Below are 25,814 nucleotides of genomic sequence, written 5' to 3'. Positions count from 1 at the left end.
GCCACACCAGCTTTCTTTTGGTGTCCATTAGCATGGTAAATGGTTTTCCACCCCCTTACTTTCAATCTGGGGGTGTCTTTGGGTCTAAAATGAGTCTCTTGCAGACAGCATATCGATGGGTCTTATTTTTTAATCCAATCTGATAGCCTGTGTCTTTTGATTGGGGCGTTTAGCCCATTTACATTCAGGGTAACTATTGAAAGATATGAATTTAGTGCCATTGTATTGCCTGTAAGGTGACTGTTACTGTATATTGTCTGTGTTCCTTTCTGGTCTATGTTGCTTTTAGGGTCTCTCTTTGCTTAGAGGACCCCTTTCAAGATTTCTTGTAGGGCTGGTTTCGTGTTTGCAAATTCCTTTAGTTTTTGTTTGTCCTGGAAGCTGGAAGCCTAGCTGGATATAGTATTCTTGGCTGCATATTTTTCTCATTTAGTGCTCTGAATATATCATGCCAGTCTTTTCTGGCCTGCCAGGTCTCTGTGGATAGGTCTGTTGCCAATCTAATGTTTCTACCATTGTAGGTTACATATCTCTTGTCCCGAGCTGCTTTCAGGATTTTCTCTTTATCTCTGAGACTCGTAAGTTTTACTATTAGATGTCAGAGTGTTGACCTGTTTTTATTGATTTTGAGAGGGGTTCTCTGTGCTCCTGGATTTTGATGCCTGTTTCCTTCCCCAAATTAGGGAAGTTCTCTGCTATAATTTGCTCCATTATACCTTCTGCCCCTCTCTCTCTTTCTTCTTCTTCTGGGATCCCAATTATTCTAATGTTGTTTCGTCTTATGGTATCACTTATCTCTCGAATTCTGCCCTCGTGATCCAGTAGTTGTTTATCTTTTTCTCAGCTTCTTTATTTTCCATCATTTGGTCTTCTATATCACTGATTCTCTCTTCTGCCTCATTTATCCTAGCAGTTAGTGCCCCCATATTTGATTGCACCTCATTAATAGCCTTTTTGATTTCAACTTGGTTAGATTTTAGTTCTTTTACTTCTCCAGAAAGGGTTTCTCTAATAACTTCCATGTTTTTTTCAAGCCCAGCTAGTATCTTTAAAGTGATGATTCTGAACTCTAGATCCGACATCATACTAATGTCCGTATTGAGTAGGTCCCTGGCAGGCAGTACTACCTCTTGTTTTTTTTTGTTGAGGTGATTTTTTCCGTCTTGTCATTTTGTCCAGAGGAGAATAGATGAATGAGAGAACAAAATGCTAACAGGGTAACAACGTCCCCAGAAAATATACTCTAAACAAATCAGAAAAGACCTGAAGCAGGGGGGAAAGAAAGGGAAAGAGAGAAAAAAGGAAAAAAAAAAGAAAAAAGAAAAAAAAAAGATAAAAACAAAAACAGAACAAAACAAAAAAAAAACAGAATATGATCAAATATGATCAGGCTGGTATATAGATCAGTGCCACACACTAGATGTTGGGTGTATTTTGGTCTGTTAGAAGAAAGTGCCTCCCAAAATTTTAAAGAAAGAAAAACTTATATATGTACAAAAGTAAGGGTTGATACGATGAAGGGATGGAATATGACTGTAAAGATGGAAAGTATAAAAAATTTTATAAAAGGAACTGATAAGTTGTTTAAAAAAGAAAGAAGAGGATTTAAAAAAAAAAAAAGAAAAAGGAGAGAATGTGATCAGGCAGGGGAGTAGAAAAAAAACATACACTAGAGATTTAGGGTATATTTTGATCTGTTAGAAGAAACTATCTCAAAATTTTAAAGAGAGAACAACTTATATATATATGCCAAAAATACAGGTAACTACTATGAAGGGATAGGATATGACTCTAAAAATGAAAAATAAAATTTTTTTTTTAAAAAACGGATTGATAAAATGTTGGCTGAAAAAGGGAAAAAGAAAAATTCCGAAAAAAAAAAAGGCAGTTAAAAAAAAAATTAACTTTGAAAGACTAAAGAATCATGGTAAAAAAAAGCCATGGATTCTATGTGCAGTATTCCCCTAGCGCTGGAGTTCTGCCATTCTCATTGATCAGTAAACTTGGTCTTGGCTGGCTGTTCTCGCTGATCTTTTGGGGGGAGGGGCCTGTTGCCATGGTTCCCAAATGTCTTTGCCGGAGGCGGAATTGCCCGCCCTTGCCCGGTCCGGGCTAAGTAATCTGCTCGGGTTTGCTCTCCGGAGCTTTTGTTCCCTGCAAGCTTTCTGTACAGCTTTGGAGGCGAAGAGTGAAAATGGCGGCCTCCCAATCTCCACCTCGGAGGAGCCAAGAACTCAGGGCCCCACTCCTCAGTGCGCCCCCAGAGAAAAGCCATCAGTCACTCCATGCTCACGCAGCCTGTGACCCTGCCTTTCTATCTCTGGCACCCGACCCCATGTGGAGTCTCCAAACCCCGCAGATCCCTGCGGTGCACTCCCGTGCCTCTCCTCCCGGGAGAAGAAGGTCAGTCTCCACGGATCTGCCGCTTGTTGGGTCCCTGCTGGAGGAGCAGTGGCCCAACTGTGCTGCGGATCACGGTTTATGACAACCCTGAGCTGAGAGCCTGCGCCTCGGCTCCGTCTCTGCAGCCGGCTTTCCCGCTCCGATACCTGGGAGCTCTGCCGCACTCAGGCTCCCCCGGTCCTTCTGTGACCCCGAGGGTCCTGAGACCACATTGTCCCACGCGGGTTCCACCCCCCGCTTAGCCACTGGAGTGACGTCCCTCAGCAGAGCCGACTTCTAAAAGTTCCGATTTTGTGCTCCGCTGCTCTATCACTTGCCAGAAGCGGCCGACAGAGGCCCCTCCCCCGCCGTCTATCCTCCTGAATATCGAATATCGCCTCAGATTCACTTCTCCACACGTCCTACCTTCCAGAAAGTGGTTGCTTTTCTGTTCAGAGAGTTGTTGCTATTCTTTTCTCCAATCTCCCGTTGAGTTTGTAGGTGTTCAGCATGGTCTGATCCCCATTCAGCTCAATTCCTGAGACCAGATGAAATCCAGGTCTCCTACTCCTCCGCCATCTTGCTCGGTTTGTTTCGCTTCTAGCTATGTTTTAAATGTTCTTTCAACCATAAACTCACACACACACACACACACACACATTATGTTTTAGAGTCTAACCACTATCCTATGATGCAAAGGTAATTTTCCTTCAAGAATCTTCAAAAAGACCTAATGATACTCTAGAGATTAGAAAATTAACAATTTTCAGTATTACCAAAAAAATACTGTGTGGATGTATTTATTTTTCAATCCAGAGGCAATTCACAAAAGTGTCCTAAAAATCAAAGCTCTAGAATCCATTAATTTATTTATTCAATACACTTATTGAACACTGTGTGTGAGGGACTATATGAGCACCAAAATGAAAAATACATGATCCTGGCCTTAAGAAGTTCAAGTCCAGTGAAATGAGGCAGGTACACACAGAGATGTTTACCATACAGTAAAATAAGTTTACAATGAGAGAAATTGGGACAGAGATAGTGTGCATAGGTGAAGAAGCATTCTGCTTGAAGACCTATAGCGGCTCTCCATTGATAGAGAGGCAGGAAACTGAAGGGAAGAGACAGTTTTTTCAAAGGTATGGACTTTTAGGGAAGCAGTAGTAGTTTCACTGATGATCAGACCCATTCTGCCTTTTTCCAAAGACTAAAATTCAACATGAACCAGATATAGAGATTTATCATGAAATCTAGACTTGGCCACCAGATTTATAAATTAAAAGTAGGGACTAATAAATCTAAGATCCCACCCATCCTTATAATTGTAGCTTCCAGGCTAAACTATGAGTTACTTTATCTAAGATGAGTTTTCTTACCATAAGCCATAAATGGAGAAATAACCCAAAGCCAGCTGCCAACAGTGAAAACAGTCCAATAAGTTGTAATATTGGGGTGCCGGAAAAAGTGGGATAGAATCACTGCTTTCTAGGATAAACACACAAGAGACAAGACATTTAAAAACAACTTTTTTCCCCCTTATGATGAAAATAACAGCAGAGATGGCAGCTAACACTCAGCACAGCTTATTAGTACTAAGCACTGTTCTCGGGGCTGCCATCTCTTTAAATGTCACCACCATGACACAAAGTATGTCATATGATCATTCCTATTTTACAGGAGAGAAACAGGAAATAAGAAACTTAGAAATAAGTCAGAAAGCTTGTTCAAAAGCACATAATCAATAAAAGGAGTGGAAGAGAGATGTGAATTGAGTCTGACTCCTGAGGTCATACTTTTAATAACTATAGTATGTTCTTATTACAGAAACATTTAAAAATACATAAAACTATGAAGATAATCACTTCTAACACTAAATCAGAGACAACCACTGTTAACATTTCACTGTACTTTTTTTTTTTTTTAATTTTACTTATTTTTTTGAGAAAGAGAGTGAGAGAGAGAGAGATCATGAGCAGGGGGCACGGGTAGAGGGAGAAGCAGACTCCCCACTGAGCAGGGAGCCCGATGCGGGGCTCAGTCCCAGGACCCTGAGATCATGACCTGAGCCGAAGGCAGATGTTTTAACTGACTGAGCCACCCAGGTGCTCCTTCACTGTAATTTTTTTTTTTTTTTTAAGATTTTATTTATTTATTTGAAGAGAGAGACACAGCGAGAGAAGGAACACAAGCAGGGGGAGTGGCAGAGGGAGAGGCAGGCTTCCCGCCAAGCAGGGAGCCTGGTGGAGGGCTCGATCCCAGGACCCTGGGATCACAACCTGAGCCGAAGGCAGACGCTTAATGACTGAGCCACCCAGGCGCCCCCACTGTAATTTCTTTCAATCTTTTTTTTTCTGTGCAAAAACATGTGCACATGTAAATACTTTAAAAATTCGGACAATATCAAAACAAAATGCTTTCCCTCTTTATATCAAAAGTGATTAGTGACAATGAAAATGGTATTACAATATTCCTGAAATGCAATTCTGTTAAAATTTATCAATTCAGAACTTGATTTTACTTAGCTGGATGAAAAGGAAACTATTTGTTTTTGTTTTTTTCTATTTCCGTATATGACTATTTGGGATTGGACTAGGAGCACTGTAAATCTCCAGACCAGCATTTTGAATAGGATATTCATTTGAGGGAATTTATAGTAGTTACCAAAGTTTGAATATATTTGTTCTTTCATAGATATGGCTTCCAAGCATTATTTCCAATTCTGTTATTGCATGTTTATTAGAAGAAAGAAATTTAACTTTCTCTAACAGAAAGAACTGTAATTTGGGAAAAAGAATTCTTACAGATGTAATCTCATCAAATAGACATTAAATATATCATTTTTCTCATATTGGTACCTGTAAAGCATTCAGGCGTTCATCAGTGCAGTTTTCTAGATTTGTAATTTTTATAGTCACCAGTGTTCCTGTAGGAGTATGACGGGCAAGATGGACAGTCGTCAAGTTGTCAAATCCTCTTCCTATAATCAAATGTAAAACTCATGTTAGCAACTAAAGAAGAAAAAAACTGATAATTTGGACATCATCAAAATTTAAACCTTCTGCTCTTCAAGAAAACACTGTTAAGAAAATGAAAAGATAAGCCACTAATAGAAAGCATTAATGATACTTATATCTGACAAGACTTATATCCAGCATATATAAAAAATTTTTTACAACTCTATAGAATTCTTACAATTCTATGCTACCCTATACTAAACTTAAAAATATGCAGAAGATTAAATAGGCAACCCACAAAAGAAGATATAGGAATGTCTAATAAGCACATGAAAAAATGCTCAAGATAGAGAAATGCAAATTAAAACCACAATGATATACCATTACATATCTATTATAATGGCTCAAATTGTGACTTGATAAACAAATTATGACAAATTCAAACAATGGAGTATTATTCAGCAATCCCTGAACCACTGATGTGTTTTCTGTTTGTCACATAAATGGTATCATACTTTGTGTCTGGCTTCTTTCACTTAGCATAATGCTTTTGAGACTTTTTTTTTTTTCCAAGATTTTATTTATTTGACAGAGACACAGCCAGAGAGGCAACACAAGCAGGGGGAGTGGGAGAGGGAGAAGCAGGCTTCCCGCGGAGTGGGGAGCCTGATGCTGGCCTCAATCCCAGGACCCTGGGATCATGACCTGAGCCGAAGGCAGACGCTTAACGACTGAGCCACCAGGTGCCACCGCTTTTGAGACTGTTCCATGTTGTTGTGTTTCAGTAGTTTCTTTTTATTGCTGAGTAACAATCCATTGGATGAATATACCACAATTTATCCATTCACAAGTTGATAGATACTTGCGTTGTTTTCAGTTTTTGGTGACTATAAATAAAGCTTCCAAAACATTCTTTAAGTAGACATATGTTTTCATTTCTCTTTGGCAAATACTTACAAATGGGAAGGCTGGGTCATGCATATTTAACCTTATAACCTTATATTTAACCTAATTTGAAAGTGGCTGAACCACTTTTATTCCCACATGCAATGTATAAGAGCTACAACATACTCACCAGCATTTGGTGTCATCAATTTTTAAAATTTAAAACACCTGGAGTGGCACCTATCAATAGGCACCTAATAAATGTTAGTCCCTCCCTCTCTCCAGTCACCAAATTATGCCATTTATCTTTGAAATGAAGTTAATCACAAATTCATCCCTTCCACTCCAGTCAGCATGACTGCCTTAGTTCAAGTCCTGTCCTCTGTCACTGGTCGCATGCAGTGACTTCCTCACCATGCCCTGCATTCTCAACTAAGGCATGTTCCAAAATTACTGGGGAAACAATACTTTTAAAGGCTATACCTAGGTCCCACTCACCAGAAATTTTGATTCAGTAGGTCTGTGATGGGATATAGGCACTGCAATTTTTAAAGACTCAGGTGATATGGATGATCCTTCCAGTTGTAAATCACTGATCTACATCTTCCAGACTGCTGCCTGGAACTGCTGCCAGTTATCTATTGATAAAATTCAGCATTTTATCAATAGAAAGGTACTAGAGTGCAGCATCTCTCCAGTCAGAAAGATTTGCTTTCAAATCACTAGCTGTAGGGCTGTCACTTAAATTCTCAGAGCCTCACTATCCTCATCAGACAAATGGGAGTGGTAAAAGGCTGACATGAAAACATACACATGAAATGTTCAGCACAGTGCCTATTAGATGGTATTATTACTACTGTCACCATTCCACAATGTATCTAACACGGAGAGGATAAATTCCAAACTTGTGCCTTAAGTGCTTTGAGAAATGAAGTGGGTAAGTTGTGAGGGATGACAGAGTATGAACTTCTAAATACATCATATGAAATCTTTCAGAGTGTTACAAACTTCTCTTTCCAGATTTGTCTCCTGCCACTGCCTACTCTCCCTCTGTTCCCACTTGTAGGCAAAGAGCATCTATGGGGTAGTTCCCCTCTAACCATCTTTCCTTAGTCATCTACCGAAGTAATTTTTTTTTTTAACCTTTTTTTAAATTGACACCATCCGAACATCCCTTCTAATTTGGGGGCATTTTCCACCAGTGCTATTTAGAAATGTCAGATCCTTATCTTCTCTTGGTCTCCTTGACACTGGCACGGGAAGGTCAATGACTTAAGCTTAGCCAAATGATGGATGGAGTTAGTGACAAACAGAAGCAGAGGCAGCAGAACTCACTGCAGTGGGTTCCAATATCTGGGATATAAGTACTCTAACAGGTAGTTCACGAACCAGGCTGTTCCTATGCCATGGCCCTGACTCTGGTTCTAGTTACATAGCTTTTCTTAGTTTTTTCCAAGTCTCCCTCTCTAGCCAACAACTGTGTCAGTTAGCAATACTGTTCAAAAAATTCTCCTCTTAAGTTAGGATTGTTTTCTGTTGTAACAAAAACCCTGAGTAGAACATTTAGCAAACTTTTCCTCATTCTTCAGGATCCCGCTTATTTTTGTGACCTTTATTAACTCTCAGAGTAGTCAAGATGGATGGTCAGATGTTCCATCTTTTCTGTTCCCATAACAACATACCTCTACTATAGTGCCCTCTAGTACATAAACAAGACTACCTTACGAGTTCATCTTCCCAGAGAGAATACGGATTCCCCAAGTGTTTTACATGGGTTTATATCCCTAGCACCTAACATAGTATCTGTTTGTAGTGTTTAATAGATATTTCTGAATATTCACAGCAAATATTTCACAAGTGTATGGCTATTAATAGATCTGTCTGACACAATTAACATCTAGTTTTATGCTACAGGTGACAACAGAAAAAGACCTGCCCACAAAATAATCTTTTTGTCATCAATTTCATTTCTAACGATGAAGGGTCAATTCAGGATAATTACCTATTTCCACTTGGAGTTCATAGTGAGAAACATTGGTGGAACAGATCACATCCTTGGCTCTAGTGGAAGGAGGCAATTGGGAAAAGGTTGGCGCATCAACCTGCATTATTTTAAAAAGATGAAAACAAAATAAACTTTTTTGGTCCCCCATTTTAGTCCCCTACCCTAATATAAAATACTGGTATTTTATTTTCAAACACAAAAGTGCTCATTAGGAAGGCACTGGAAGGTGGCTTACGACACCATTTCAAGATCTAAAAAGAGTTTAAAATTGCTAATAAGTGGTTAGTTAAAAAGCTATCAGCATGTAAAGGCGGAGAGGATGGGAAAAGCAGATTTATAGGTAGCAAAGAATACTTTCCTGCACTATTTCCAGTAAGCATTTTTAGGAGTTGCTAGAAACAGCTATTAATTCTTCAGGGTATCTAATAAATACATGAAGGGAAGAAACGCAGGGACCTGTGAGGAATATTCTGTACTTTTGCTCTTGCTTCAAGTGGTTGCCAGTTATATCTATTACACATGTAAGTCCCTGCTCAGCTAATGGAGATGTTAACAAATCAAGGAAAAATTTCCACATTGCAGCCTATTAAAATTGCTGAAGTTTGGGCGCCTGGGTGGCTCAGTTGGTTAAGCGACTGCCTTCAGCTCAGGTCATGATCCTGGAGTCCCTGGATTGAGTCCCGCATTGGGCTCTCTGCTCAGCAGGGAGTCTGCTTCTCCCTCTGACCCTCCCCCCTCTCATGTGCTCTCTCTCATTCTCTCTCTCTCAAATAAATAAATAAAATCTTTTAAAAAAAAACATTGCTGAAGTTTTTCACAAGATGAATCAGAAGGAAGGTAAGAAAGAAAAACCTCAAGAGATGGGAGAATAGGGTACAGACTTCCTGAGTTAATGACTATGTGCCAATATGAGGTCTCATGGGGGTGCTTTAGGGTCAGAGTCTCAGGTTTGCATCAGATCCCAGTCACAGTGAAATAAGATGCACACAGAAGAAAGAAGAGGCCAAAACCACTGGTGTCATACGATAGCCAAGAAGACCTCCCAAAAGACAGCCATACTCTAAAAGACACTTGGGAGATTTCACAGGCATCAGCAGGTGGCACGAAGCTTGTTACTGCCTCCAAGGTACAGAGAAGGAAGAAAGGGATGAGAAATGACATTACTGTAGTAGGAGTTGTGCTGCTTTTTACAACCTTGATTCTACATGTTCCCTAAACTTTTAAAAGAGCAGAAAAAATATAAGCTCACAATTAAAGATGAATAAAGGTCAATACTGTTCAAGAGGGGTGAAAGACTGTAAAAAGAAATCCTACTATTACAATTGGAAATAATCCCAATGAAGAAATCTAAATAAATCATTTCTTCAAAACAGGTAGTCTTCAAATTACATTAGATTTGAAGAACACAAATAAGAGATAGAAAGAAGAACATATTAATAATTTTTTAAAATTTTCAAGTGATAACCTATAAGCCTGTCAGGAAGGCTAGAGCACCCAATGAACTGAGGTTTATAGCTCACTGCTAGAGAAAAATGGAATAGGTTACCAGACGATGGATTGAAATCAGGCTAATCAGCCTCTTTGCTTCCATCTTCTCCATTAGGGAAATAGTCACCTTTTTTTTTTTTTTTTTTTTAAATAGGCTCCATGCCCAACATGGGGCTTAAACTCACAACCCTGAGATTAAGAGTTGTATGCGCTACCAACTGAGCCAGCCAGGTGCCCCAGGAAATAGTTTTCTTTAAAATAGAAGGGGTGGGGCACCTGTGTGGATCAGCTGGTTGGGCATCTGACTCTTGGTTTTGGCTCAGGTCATGATCTCAGGGTCGTGGGATCAAGCCCCGTGCTGGGCTCTGTGCTCAGCGCAGAGTCTACTTGGGATTCTTTTCCTCTTCCTCCCCCTCTGCCCCTCCCCCCACTGCACATGGGCACACGCTCTCTCTCTCTCTCTCAAATAAAATCTAAAATAGAAGGGGCACATATATTGTAAATATGTAGCTGAAGTCCAAAACAAAGTGTTTTAAATAGGTTCAAAGTTACAGGCCAAAGACAATTATATCTAGAATATTATATCTAGAATATTAAGTTTGCAGATGTAGTAGAACTGAGAAGAGAAACCAGAATGAAAATAGTCAAATACTGACCCAATTTTCAAAACTGCCCGGCCCCCACATTCTCCTGCAGACCTGCCCTCAGCAGAAGTCCATCCAAGGCAAGTCACAGAAGGGCATTGTGCAAGCAGTCTAGACAGTTGCCAGTACCACTCCACAGTGACTCTTGCCATAGGGAGAGGGGAATATAGCCATATACACCAATCTGACTCTGACCCCAGCATTGGCTGGGGGCAAACATCTGGTCTGATTATAGGTGGCCCCACCCACCAATAAAAGCTTCTCAGGAGACAATACAGGGAGAGCACACTGCAGTTGGGTATGACCCTAGCACTGGCAAATGCCTGGTCTGACCCACCTTAAGCCCAAGGCAACCCCAAACTGGCCATTCACAACACAGGGACCAAAAGCTGCCAACAATCGGCAAAGAGAACCACTGCAGATCACTGGACTGAAGGCAAACACTGCTCAGCCACAACAGGGCACATACAACACACATAAGAGACACTCCTGAAGCACTTGGTTCTGGCACAGTGCGTGGTACTACAGAAGCTCTTCTTCAGAAGGCCACTACTTTTAAGAGCAGAAGTAGCTGACTTTTCTAACATAGGGAAACAGAGAAAGTTAGACAAAATGAGGACACACAGAAATATGTCTCAAATGAAAAAGCAGGACAAAATCACAGCAAAAGAGCTAAACAAAACAGAGATAATATGCCTGATAGAGAATTTAAAGTAATGGTCATGAAGATACTCACTGGACTTGAGAAAAGAGTGGAGGATCTCAGTGAGACCCTCAACAAAGAGATAGAAAATATAAACAAGAACTAAGCAGACATGAAGAATACAATAACTCAAAAATATACTAGAGGTAATAAATAGTAGACTAGAGGAAGCAGAAGACAGGATCAGTGACCTATAAGAGTAATAAAAAAGCCATCAAGCTGAACAGCAAAAAGATGAGAACAGATTAAGGGAACTCAGCAACACCATCAAGCCCAGTAACATTTGCATTATGGGGATCCCAGAAAGAGAAGAAAAAGGAAGCAGAAAATTTATTTGAAGAAATAATAGCTGAAAACATCCTGAATCTGGGGAAGGAAACAGAAATCCAGATCCAGCAGGCACAGAGAGCCCCCAACAAAATCAATCCAAGGAGGTCACAGCAAAGACATATAATTATTAAAATGGCAAAAGGTAGTGATAAAGAGAGAATTTTATTTTTTAAGATTTTATTTATTCATCAGGAGAGAGAGCACAAGCAAGGGGAGCGGCAGGCAGAGGGAGAGGGAGAAGCAGGCTCCCCGCTGAGCATGGAGCGTGATGTGGGACTCAATCCCACGACCCTGGGATCACAACCAGAGCCAAAGGCAGATGCCCAACTGAATGAGCCACCCAGGTGTCCCCCAAAAAAGAGAATTTTAAAAGCAGCAAGAAAACAGTTACATACAAGAGAAACTTGGGGCACCTGGATGGTTCAGTTGGTTAAGCATCTGCCTTCAACTCAGGTCATGATCCCGGAGGCCCAGCATGGAGCCCTGCATTGGGCTCTCCTCTCAGCAGGGAGTCTGCTTTTCCCTCTGCCCCTTCCCCCACTTGTGCAGTCTCTCTCTCTCTCTCTAATAAATAAAATCTTTAAACAGAGAGAGAAGGAGAGAGAAACTCCATAAGACCATCAACTGATTTTTCAGCAGAAACTTTACAAGCCAGAAGAAAGTGGCACATATCCTAAGTGCTGAAGGAAAAAACCTGCAACCAAGAATACTCTATCCATCAAGGCTAGCATTCAGAATAGAATAAAGAGTTTCCCAAACAAAAGTTAAAGGAATTCATCAACACTAAACCTCTCTTACCAGAAATGTTAAAGGGGATTCTTTGAGTAGAAAGGAAAGGCCATAAGCCAGAGTTTAAAAAGTAGGAAGCACAAAAGCAGTAAAATTAAGTATATCTATAAAAATCAGTCAAGGGATTCACAAAATAAAAATATGTAAATTATGAGACCATATACATAAAAGGTGGGGGAAGGAGGAGAGTAAAACTTTAGTGCTTTTAGAAGTGTTCAAATTTGGGGCGCCTGGGTGGCTCAGTTGGTTAAGCGACTGCCTTCGGCTCAGGTCATGATCCTGGAGTCCCGGGATCGAGTCCCACATCGGGCTCCCTGCTCGGCAGGGAGTCTGCTTCTCCCTCGGACCCTCCCCCCTCTCATGTGCTCTCTTTCTCATTCTTTCTCTCTCAAATAAATAAATAAAATCTAAAAAAAAAAAAAAAAAAGAAGTGTTCAAATTTAAGCAACCATCAACTTAATATAAACTGCTATATGCGTAAGATATCATATATAAACCTAAGAGTAATGACAATTCAAAAACCTGTAATAAATATGCAGAAAGTAAACAAAGGAATCCAAGCATAGAAAAAAAGCCATCAAACCACGAGAGAAGAGAGCAAGAGAAGAAAGAACAGAGAACTACAAAATCAACCGTGAAACAACAAAATGGCAATAAGTACATACCTATCAGTAATTACTTTGAATGTAAATGGACTAAATGGTACAATCAAAAGACACAGGGTGGACCAGAGAGTTTTGCAGGGTCTCAGTTCTGGTAGAGGTCGTGACAGGTCTCATTTCACAAGCAGACCAGGGCACACCTAGTTAGAACTCACCACATTCAGGCCAAGGACCAAACACTGCCCACAGCAGACAAGAAGAGCCTCTACAGAAGACTGGCCTGAAGTACAGATCAGCCAGAACACAACAGCAGAGTGCAGGCAGCACACACCTGAGATACTCCAAGAAGCACCAGGCCTGGGCACTACATGACCTCTCCTTCATATGGCCATTACCTTTAGGAGCAGGAGACATAACTGGCTTTTCTAACACACATAAACAGGCACAGACTTAGACAAAATGAGAAGACAGAGGAATTAATCTCAAATGAAAGAACAAGATAAGGCCATGGCCAGAGATCTAAGCAAAACTAATATAAGTAACATGCCTGATGGAGAATTTAAAGCAATCCTCATTCATAAGGATACTCACTAGGCTTGAGGAGAGTGGAAGACATGAGTGAGACCCTTACCACAGAGATTAAAGAGTTAAAAAAGAATCAGTCAGAGATGAAGAGTGCAATAAATGAGATTAGAAACATGCTTGCTGCAATGAACATCAGGCTGGAAGATGCAGAGGAACAAATTAATGACATAAAAGACAGTGTAATGGAAAGCAATTAAGGTAAACAAGAGAGAGAATTATGCAACACAAGAATAGACTTAGGGAACTCAGTGACTCTATCAAATGTAATACCATTCATATTATAGGAATCCCAAAAGAAGAGAGAAATGGGGGCAGAAAATTTATTTGAAGAAGTAAAGTTGAAAATGTCCCTAATCTGGGGAAGGAAACAGACATCCAGATCCAGGAAGCACAGAGAACTCCTATCAAAATCAACAAAAGACAGCCAACACCAAGACATATTGTAATTAAATTTACAAAATACAGTGATAAAGAAAAGCAACAAGACCAAAGAAGTCAGTAACTCACAGGAGAAAACCCATAAAGCCAGCAGATTTTTCAACAGAAACTTTGCAAGCCGGAGGGAGTGGCAGGACATATTCAAAGTGCTGAATGGGAAAAATCTGCAGCCAAGATATTCTATCCAGCAAGGCTAACATTCAGAATAGAAGAAGAGATAAAGAGTTTCCCAGACAAAAACTAAAGGAGTTTGGGACCACTAAACCAGCCCTGCAAGAAGTATTAAAGGGGACTCTTTGAGTGGAAAGAAGAGACCAACAGTGACAATATAAAGGTAGGAAACACAAAAGCAGTAAAAATGAATATTTCTGTAAAAAAATCAGTCAAGGAGCCCACACAAAAAAGATATAAAATAACATATACCTAAAATGTGGGGAGGAGAGAAGAAAAGAATGGGTTCAAACTTAAATGACCATCAACTTAATATAGACAGCTATATGCCAATGAGTTATAAATAAACATAATGGTAACCATAGATCAAAAACCACTAATAAACATGCAAAGAATAAAGAGAAAGAAATCCAAATATATCACTACAGAAAATCAACAAACACAAAAGAGAAAAAGACAAGAAAGGATCAGAGAAAAGCTCCAGGGACAACCACAAAACAAGTAATAAAATTCCAATAAATTCATAGCTATCAATAATTATTTTGACTATAAATGGACTAAACATTCCAATCAAAAGACATTGGGTGTCAAAATAAACAAAAATACATGACCCATCTGTATGCTGCCTACAAAAGACTAACATTAGACCTAAAGTCACCTGCCAAATGAAAGTGATGGGATGGAGAAACAATTATCATGCAAATGAATGTCAAAAGAAAGCCAGAGTAGCAATACTTGTATCAGACACACTAGACTTTAAAACAAAGACCGTAAGAGACAAAGAAGAATACTACATAATAAAAATAAAGGGGGATACTCCAACAAGAAGATATAACAATTGTAAATATTTATGCAAACAACAAGGGAGCACCCAAATACATAAAACAGTTAATAATACAAAGGAATTAACTGACAGTAATACAATAATAGTAAAGAACTTTAACACCCCACTTACATCAACGGACAGATCATCTAAACAGAAAAGCAACAAGGAAACAGTGGCTTTAGATGACACACTGGACCAGCTGGACTGAACAGATATATTCAAAACATTCCATCCTCAACAGCAAAATATACATTCTTTTCAAGTGCACATGAAACATTCTCCAGAATAGATCACGTATTAGGCCACAAAACAGGCTTCTACAAATACAAGAAGATCAAAGTCACACCACTGACCTTTTCTAACCACAACACTATGAAACTACAAGTCAAGCACAAGAAAGTATCTGGAAAGAACACAAATATATGGAGATTAATTTAACATGCTACTAAACAATGAGTGGATCAATAAGGAAATCAAAGACGAAATAAAAAAATACATGGAGACAAAAAAAAATACATGGACACAAATGAGAATGATAACATACTGGGTCAAAAATCTTGGGGATGCAGCAACAGCAGTCTAAGAGGGAAGTTTATAGCAATACAAGCCGACCTCAAGAAGCAAGAAAAATCTCAAATAACCTAACCTTACACCTAAAGGAGCTAGAAAAAGAAGAACAAAAACCCAAATCCAGCAGAAGGAAGGAAATAATCAAGATTAGAGCAGAAATAAATTATATAGAAACTAAAAAAATAATGGAACAGATCAGCAAAACCAGGAGCTGGTTCTTTGAAAAGTCAACAAAGTTGATAAACCTCTAGCCAGATTTATCAAAAAGAGAAAGGACCCAGATAAAAAAATCACAAATGAGAGAGGAGAAAGGATAACCAACACCAAGGAAATACAACTAGCGGAAATATGAAAAACTATATGCCAAAAAACTGAACAACCTGTAAGAAATGGATAAATTTCTAGAAACATATAACCTACCAAAACAAAACCAGGAAGAAATATAAAATTTGAACAGACCAATTACCAGCAAAGAAATTATCAAAAAACTCTCAACAAAGTCTAGGGCCAGATGGCTTCACAGATGAATTCTACCAAACATTTAAAGAAGAGTTAATGACTATTCTTCTCAAACTATCCCCCCCCCAAAAGAAACATTTGACAAAGTACAAAATCCATTCATGATAAAAAATCCTCAACAAAGTAGGTGTAGAGGAAACATACCTCAACATAACAAAGGCCATAATAAAGACCCATTGCTAATATCATCCTCAATGGGGAAAAACTGAGAGATTTTCCTGTGTGGTCAGGAACAAGATAGGGATGTCCACTCTCAGCACTTTTATTCATCACAGTACTGGAAGTCCTAGCCACAGCAATTAGACAAGATAAAAGAAATAAAAGGCATCCAAATCAGTAAGAAAGAAATAAAACTTTCACTATTTGCAGATGACATGATACTATATATAGGAAAGCCAAAAAAACTCCACCAAAAAACTGGTAGAACTGATAAATGAAATCATTAAAGTTGCAGGATATAAAATCAACATACAAAAATCTGTTGCATTTCTATACACCAATAATGAAGCAGCAGAAAGAGAAAATTAAGGACTCAATCCCATTTACAATTGCACCAAAAATAGTAAGATACCTAGGAATAAATCTAACCAAAGAGGTGAAAGACCTGTACTCTGAAAACTATAAAATACTGATGAAAGAAATTGAAGATGACACAAAGAAATGGAAAGACATTCCATGATTATGGATTGGAAGAACAAATATTGTTAAAATGTCTGTACTATCCAAAGCAATCTATACATTTAATGCAATCCCTATCAAAATATCAACAGCATTTTTCACAAAACTAGAACAATCCTCAAATTTGTATGGAACCACAAAAGACCCCCAAATAGCCAAAGCAATCTTGATAAAGAAAAGTAAAGCTGGAGGCATCACAATTCTGGACTTCAAGTTATATTACAAAGCTGTAGTGATCAAGAGAGTATGGTACTGGCACAAAAACAGACACATAGAACAAGAGAACAGAATAGAAAACCCAGAAATGAACCCACAAATATATAGTCAATTAATCTGTGACAAAGCAGGAAAGAATATCCAAAGAGAAAAATACTGTCTCTTCAACAAATGGTGCTGGGAAAACCAGACAGCAGCATACAAAAGAATGAAACGGAATGACTTTCTTACACCATACGGAAAAATAAACTCAAAATGAATGAAAGACCTAAATGTGAGACCTGAAGCCATAAAAATCCTAGAAGAGAACACACACAGTAACTTCTTTGACATTGTCCATAACAACTTCTTTCTAGGTATATCTCCTGAGCAAGGGAAACAAAAGCAAAAATACACTATTGGGACTACATCAATATAAAAAGCTTCTGTACAGTGAAGGAAACAATCAACAAAATTAAAAGGCAATCTAAAGGAATGGGAGAAGATATTTGCAAATGACATATCTGATAAAGGGTTAGTATCCAAAATATGTAAAGAACTTATACAACCCAACACCCAAAAAACAAATAATCTAATTTTAAAATGGGCATAAGACATGAACAGACATTTTTCTAAAGAAAACAGATGACCAACACACAATTGAAAAGATGTTCATCATTAATCATCAGAGAAATGCCCAATCAAAACTACAATGAGGCATCACCTCACACCTGTCAGAATGGCTAAAATCAACACAAGAAACAACAGGTGCTGGGGAGGATGTGGAGAAAAAGGAACACTTGTACACTCTTGGTGGGAATGCAAATTGGTGCAGCCACTCTGGAAAACAGTATGAAGGTTTCTCAAAAAGTTAAAAATAGAACTACCTTATGACCCAGCAATTGCACTATTACCCAAAGGATACAAAAATACTAATTCAAAGGGATACATGCACCCCAATGTTTATAGAAGCATTATCAACAATAGCCAAATTATGGAAACAGCCCAAGTGTCCATCAACTGATGAACGGATATAGAAGATGGTGGTGTACACACACACACACACACACACACACAATGGAATGTTACTCAGCCATAAAAAAGAATGAAATCTTGACATCTGCATTGAACATGGATGGAGCTAGAGAGTATTATGCTAAGTAAAATAAGTCAGTCAGAGAAAGATAAATACCGTATGATTTCACTCATATGTGGAATTTAAGAAACAAAACAATCAAGCAAAGGGAAAAAAAGAGAGAGAGGCAAATCAAGAAACAGACTATTAACTATAGAGAATAGACTGAAGGGAGGTGGGTGGGACGATGGCTTTAATAGGTAATGGGGATTAAGGAGTGTACTAGTTGTGATGAGCACTGGGTAATGTCTGGAGTTGTTGAATCACTATATTGTACACCTGAAACTAATACGACACTATGTGTTAACTAATGTGAATTTAAATAAAAACTTTAAAAAAAAGAAATAGAGTGACTGAATGGATAAAAAAGCAAGATCCATATATGCTTCCCATAAGAGACTCATTTCAGAACTAAAAACACATGCATATTGAAAGTGAAGGGATGGGAAAATATCATGCAAAAAGAAATGAAAAGAAACCTGGTGTAGCAATACTTATATTAAACAAAATAGACTTTAAGACAAAAAGTGTAACAAGAGACAAAGGACACTACATAATAATAAAGGAAACAATCCAACATGAAGATATACAATTGTAAATATTTATGCACCCAACAGGGGGAACACTCAAATACATAAGGCAACTATTAACAGACACAAAGGAAAAAAAATCAATAGTACTACAATACAATAATAGTAGAGAACTTTACACTGCACTTTCTTCAATACATAGATGATCCAAAGAAAATCAACATGAAAAGAGTGACTTTTTTTTAAAATTTTTTTTAAGAGAAGGAGAAAGAGAGAGAGTGGAGAGTGGGGAGAGGCAGAGGGAAAGGGAGAGAGAGAATTTTTTTTTTTAAGATTTTATTTATTTATTTGAGAGAGAGAGACACAGTGAGAGAGGGAACACAAGCAGGGGCAGTGGGAGAGGGAGAAGTAGGCTTCCCGCCGAGCAGGGAGCCTGATGAGGGGCTCGATCTCAGGACCCTGGGATCATGACCTGAGCCGAAGGCAGATGCTTAATGACTGAGCCACCCAGGCACCCCAGGAGACAGAGAATTTTAAGCAGGCTCCACACCCAGGATGGAACCCAACACGGGCTCTGAGATGATGACCTAAGCTGAAATCAAGAGTTAACTAATGTTAATGCTTAACTGACTGAGCCACCCAGGTGCCCCAAGAGTGACTTTGAATGACACACTGGACCAGATGTTTCTAAGAGATATATTCAGATCATTCCATCCTAACACAGCAGAATACACATTCTTTTCAAGTTCACATGGAACATTCTCCAGAATACATCACGTTAGGCCACAAAACATGCCTCAACAAATTCAAAAAGACTGAAATCATATCATATGCATCTTTCTGACCACAACGTTATGAAACTAGAAATCAACCACAAGAAAAAATCTGGAAAGAACCAACTACATGGAGGTTAATTAACATGCTACTAAGCAATGGATGAGTCAACAAAGAAATCATAGAGGAAATGAAAATATACATGGAGACAAATGAAAATGAAAATACAATGGTCCAAAATCTTTGGGATGCAGCAAAAGCTGCTCTAAGAGGAAAGAATACAGCAATACAGGCCGACCTCAAGCAGCAAGAAAAATCTCCAATAAACAACCTAACCTTACACCTAAAGGAGCTAGAAAAAGAAAACACAAAACCCAAAGCCAGTAGAAGGAAGGAAATAATAAACATTAGAGGAGAAATAAATTAATTAGAAACTAAAGAAACAATAGAACAGATCAATGAAACCAGGGACTGGTTCTTAGATAAAGCTTTAGCCAGATTCAAAAGAAAAAAGAGAAATACCAACCAAAACCACAGAAATACAATTATAAGAGAATATTATGAAAAATTATATGCCAACAAATCGAACAACCTATAAGAAATGGATAAATTCCTCGAATCAAATAAATTACCAAAATTTAATCAGGAAGAAATATAAAATTTAAACAGACAAATTACCAGCAATGAAATTGAATCAGTAATCAAAAAAACTCCCAACAAATACAAGGCCGGGACCAGAAGGCTTCACAGGTGAATCCTACGAAACATTTAAAGAAGAGTTCATACTGGGGCACCTGGGTGGCTCAGTCGTTAAGCATCTGCCTTTGGCTCAGGTCATGATCCCAGGGTCCTGAGATCGAGCCCCTCATCAGGCTCCCTGCTCAGCGGGAAGCCTGCTTCTCCCTCTCCCACTCCCCCTGCTTGTGTTCCCTCTCTCACTGTGTCTCTTTCTGTCAAATAAATAAATAAAATCTTAAAAAAAAAAAAAAAAGAGTTAATGCTTATTCTCTCAAACTATTTAAAAAAAAAAAAAAGAGCAAGGAAAGCATCCAAATTCATTCTATGAGGCCAGCATTACCCTGATACCAAAACCAGATAAAGACACCACAAAAAAGAGAACTATAGGCCAGGATCTCTGATGATCTTTGAATGTAAGATGCAAAAAATCAACAAAATATCAGCAAATGGAATCCAACAATACCTTAAAAAAATCATTCACTCGATCAAGTGGGATTTATTCCTAGGATGCAAGGGTTGCTCAGTATTCACAAATCAATCATGTGATACATTCCATCAATAAGAGCAAGGATAAAAACCATATGATCGCTTCAACAGATGCAGAAAAGCATTTGAAAAGTACAACATCCATTCATGATAAAAACCCTCAACAAAGTAGTTTTAGAGAAACACCTCAACATAATAAAAGCCGTATATTAAGAATCCACACCTAACATCATACTCAATGGTGACAAACTGGGAGTTTTTCCTATAAGATCAGGAGCAAGATAAGGATGTCCACTTCCACCGCTTTTATTCAACATAGTACTGGAAGTCCTAGCCACAGCAATCAGATGACAAAAAGAAATAAAAGGTATTCGGGGTGCCTGGGTGGCCTCAGTCGGTTAAGTGTCTGCCTTCGGCTCAGGTCATGATCCCAGGGTACTGGGATCAAGCCCTGCATCAGGCTCCTGGCTCAGCAGGGAGTCGGCTTCTCCCTCTCCCTCTGCTGCTCCCCCTGCTTGTGCTCTCTTTCTCTCTGTCAAAATCTTTAAAAAAAAAAAAAGAAAGAAAGAAAGAAAGAAAAGGTATCCAAATTGGTAAGGAAAAAGATAAACTTTCACTATTTGCAGATGACATGATACTACATATAGAAAACCCCACAGACCACCAAAAAACTACTAGAACTGATAAGGAAATTTAAAAACCTCACAGAATACAAAATCAATATAGAGAAATCTGCTGCATTTCTATACACTAATAACATAGCAGAAACAGAAATTTAAAAAACAACACCATATACAATTGCACCAAAAAGAACCAAATACCTAGAAATAAAGAGGTGAAAGACCCATACTCGGAAAACTATAAAACACTGATGGGAGAAACTGAAGATGATACAAACAAATGGAAACATATTCCATGTTCATGGACTGGGAGAACCAATATTGTTAAAATGTCCATACTACTAAAAGGAATCTACAGATTTAATGCAATTCCTATCAAAATTCTAACAGCATTTTTCATAGAAGTAGAATATCCTAAAATCTGTCTGGAAACACAAAAGATCTCAAATAGTCAAAGTAATCTTGAAAAAGAAAAACAAAACTGGAAGTATCACAGTCTCAGATATCCAGATACACTACAAAGCTGTAGTAATCAAAACAATATGGTACTAGTATAAAAACAGATACATAGGTCAATGAAACAGAATAGAGAGCCCAGAAATAAAGTCATAATTATATGGTCAGTTAATCTATGAGAAAGGCAAGCATATGTAATGGGAAAAAGACAGTCTCTTCAACAGTGTTGGGAAATTGGACAGCTACATGCAAAAAAGAATGAAACTGGACCACTTCCTCATACCATACACAAAAACAAACTCAAAATGGATTAAGGACTTAAGGACTTAAATGTGTTACAGGTAGTAATTTCTCTGACATCAGCCATAGCAACATTTTTCTAGATCCGTCTCCAGAGGCAAGGGAAACAAACAAAAAAATAAATTATTGAGACTACATCCAAATAAAAAGCTTCTGCATGGCAAAGGTACTAATCAACAAAACAAAAAAGCAACCTACTGAATGGGAAAATATATTTGCAAAAGATGTATCTGTTAAGGGGCTAATATCCAAAAATATAAAGAACTTATACAACTCAACACCCAAAAAACAAATAATCCAATTAAAAAATGGGCAGAAGACATGAACAGACATTTCTCCAAAGAAGACCTAAGATAGCCAACAGACACATGAGAAGATGCTCAACATCACTAATCATCAGGGAACTGCAAGTCAAAACCACAGTAAGATATCACCTCATTATCTGTCAGAATGGCTAAAATCAAAAACACAAGAAATGACAAGTGTTGACAAGGTTGTGGAGAAAAAGGAACCCTCTTGCACTCTCGGTAGGAATGCAAACTGTACAGCCACTATGGAAAACAGTATGGAGGTTCCTCAAAAAATTAACAAAGAATTAACCATATGATCCAATAATTCCACTACTGGGTATTTACCCAAGAGCATGAAAACACTAATTTGAAAAGATATACGCACCCCTATGTTTATTGCAGCATTATTTACAATACCCAAAATATGGAAGCAACCCAAGTGTCCATTGACAGATGAATGGATAAAGAAGATGTGGTATACATACCCAATACAATATTATCCAGTCATAAGAAATAATGAAATCCTGCCATTTGCAACATTGATGGATCTGGAGGGAATGATGCTAAGTGAAATAAGTCAGAGAAGGACTAATACCATATTATTTCACTCATATGTGGAATATAAGAAACAAAACAAATGAACAAAGAAGAAAAGACAAACAAAAAACCAAACTTAAATATAGAGAACATATTGGTGTTTACCAGAGGGGTAGTGGGTAGGGGGTGGGGACGGGTGAAATATGTAAAGGGGATTAGAAGCACACTTATCATGATGAACACTGAGTAATGTATAGAATTGCTGAATCACTACACTGTACACCTGAAAACTAATATAACACTTTATTTTAAATATACTGGAATTTAAAAAAACTCATGGCACACTCCTTGTTCCTGTTAAACTTTTTATTAGCCCTAAAAATTCAGAAGACCTGCTTAATGAATAATCTGCAAAAGTAATCATTAAAACATCAATAAAATACTTAGAAATTAAACTAATCAAGGAAGTGAAAGAGTTGTACAATGAAAACTATAAAACATTGCTAACGGAAATTTAGGAAGACATAAATAAACGGAGACACATTTCATGTTCATTGATTGGAAGACTTAATATTGTTAAAAGCTCAAAGGACGTTGAGTAATTCAAATAATCTTGAAAAAGAACAAAATTGGAGGACTCACTCTTCCTGATTTTGAAACCTATTACAAAGCAATGGTAATCAAACAACATGGCACCAAAATAAAGACAGAAATATAGACCAATGGAAGAGAATAGAGAGCCCAGAAATAAACTATCACATATCTGGTCAAATGGCATTTGACAAGGGTGTCAAGACCATTCAATAGGGGCGCCTAGGTGGCTCAGTCGTCAAGCATCTGCCTTCGGCTTAGGTCATGATCCCAGAGTCCTAGGATCGAGCCCCGCATCGGGCTCCCTGCTCAGCAGGAAGCCCGCTTCTCCCTCTCCTACTCCCCCTGCTTGTGTTCCCTTTCCCACTGTGTCTCTCTCCAAATAAATGAAATCTAAAAAAAAAAAAAAAAAAAGACCATTCAATAAAGCAAGGACAGTATATTCAGCAAATAGTGCTAGGAAAAGTGTATATCCACATGCAAAAGAATGAAGTTGGACTCTTATCAAACACCATATACAAAAATTAACTCAAAATGTATCAAGGGCTTAAATTTAATACCTAAAACAATAAAACTCTTGGAAGAAAAAATAGGACAAAAGCTTTATGACATTGGATTTAGAGAGGATTTCTTGGATATGACAGCAAAAATATAAGAAACAAAAGAAAAACAAAGCAGACTTCATGTAAATTTTTAAATTTTGTGCATCAAAAAATACTATCAACAAAGTTAAAAGGCAACCCATAGAATGGGAGAAAACATTTGTAAGTATCTGGTAAGGTGTTAATATCCAGAAAATATACAGAACTCTTAAAACTCGACAACAAAAAAAGCAAACAACCCAATTTTAAAAAGGGCAAAGGACTTGAATAGACATTTCTCCACAGAAGACATACAAGTGTCCAATAAGCACATGAAAAGATGCCCAACATCACTAGTCATTAGGGAAATGTAAATCAAAATTACAATATCACCTCACACCCATTAGGTTGGCTGCTATCAAAAACCAGAAAATAGAGAGGTGTTGGCTAGGATGTAGAGAAACTGGAATTCTTGTGCTATTGGTGGGAATACAAAATGGTATAGCCAGTGTAGAAAACAGTATGGTGGTTTCCCCCCAAATTAAAATATCATTACCATATGATGCAGTAATTCCACTTCTGGGTATACCCAAAGAAATGAAATCAGTTCTTGAGATATTTGCACACCTATGTTCATAGCAGCATTATTCACAATAGCCACAAAGTGAAAGCAACCCAAGTGTCCATCAACAGATGAATGGATAAGCAAAATGTGGTATACACATATAATGGAACATTTTCGGCCTTAAAAAATAAGGAAATTCTGTGGGGCGCCTGGGTGGCTCGGTCGGTTAAGCATCTGCCTTCAGCTCAGGTCATGATCCCAGGGTACTGGGATGCAGCCCCATGTTGGGGGGGGGGGGTCCCTGCTCAGCGGGGAGTCTGCTTCTCCCTCTCCCTCTGCCCCTACCCACACGTGTGCACTCTCTCTCTAATAAAATCTTTAAAAAAAAAAAAAAAAGGAAATTCTGCAAAATGCTACAACACAAATGGACCTGAACATTAAATGAAATATAACTCAGTCACAAAAAAGACAAATACAGTATGATTCCACTTATATGAGGTACTTAGAGTAGTCAAAAATCATAGAAAGTAGAATGGTGGTTGACATAGGCTAGGGAGAGAGGGAGAATGGGGAGTTATTGTTTAAGGGATACACAGTTTCAGTTTTACAAGATGAGAAGAGTTACAGAGATGGATGGTGGTAACAGCTGCATAACACTATGAATGTATTTGATACCACTGAACTGTACACTTAAAAATGGCTAAGATGGTAAATTTTATGTATACTTTAGCACAAGGCCAAACAAAACAAAACCGAAAAACACACACACAGACAGCAGCACGTGTGGAAGTTTCCTGAAGTTTAAGACCTCTCTCGGCAATAGCAAGGAGACAACAGCAGACACTTTACCTCAATCTGAAGGGTAATACTTGAATGAAAACTAGGATTGGATGATATATTCTATTACACAAAAGGGCAGAAGACTAAAAGACTTTAGAATATTAGTGAGTAAAAAGTAAAATGAGAAAAATGAAGACAACTGAATAGAGGATCAAGATAAACTTATAAACAGGAACAACTGGGATTACCTTATTTTGTAGGAAACAAGGCATTTGCAAGGCAGGTTCTGTTTTGTAGTAAGAACTGAAGAATAAAGTAAGGATTAAGGAAGGGAAGACCCCAGAGAAATATTTATTCCCAAGCATGTTTTTCAAAATATTACTTAATATATCAGGCATTGCCCAGGGGAAATACAGATGAAAAAGGCAGGATGCCTATTTTATGGGAATCATGTTATAGTTAGAGAAACACGTATATCAATCATTGTGAAATAATATAATAAATACCATTTTCTGGGAATGTCTAAGATTTGTAGGAGCATAATGGAACAAAAAATACAAGACGAAAAGCTTCAGATATGCAATATTTGAGCCAACTCTTCACAAATGAGGAAGGATTTGGGAGGCAGAAAAAGGGTATTTCAATCAGAAAAAAAGAGTATATG

The 25,814-nt window shown here is 38.1% G+C and overlaps 1 protein-coding gene across 1 annotated transcript in view; it reads right to left on the bottom strand.

The window, feature by feature from the left end:
* STRADB (STE20 related adaptor beta) overlaps positions 1 to 25,814 on the bottom strand; it is a 43,440-nt gene that overhangs the window by 8,387 nt on the left and 9,239 nt on the right. The window contains exons 4-6 of the mRNA XM_021702991.2: positions 8,227 to 8,326; positions 5,241 to 5,362; positions 3,762 to 3,870 (exon numbers count right to left, since the gene is read on the bottom strand). Of these exons, the coding sequence (XP_021558666.1) occupies positions 3,762 to 3,870; positions 5,241 to 5,362; positions 8,227 to 8,326 (331 nt within the window). The remainder of the gene's footprint in view (positions 1 to 3,761; positions 3,871 to 5,240; positions 5,363 to 8,226; positions 8,327 to 25,814) is intronic.

This window comes from Neomonachus schauinslandi, chromosome 3, assembly GCF_002201575.2.
Source record: "Neomonachus schauinslandi chromosome 3, ASM220157v2, whole genome shotgun sequence".
Lineage (NCBI taxonomy): Eukaryota > Metazoa > Chordata > Mammalia > Carnivora > Phocidae > Neomonachus > Neomonachus schauinslandi.
The sequence above is the reverse complement of the archived record's forward strand: the minus strand, read 5'-3'. Positions and strand labels throughout refer to the sequence as shown.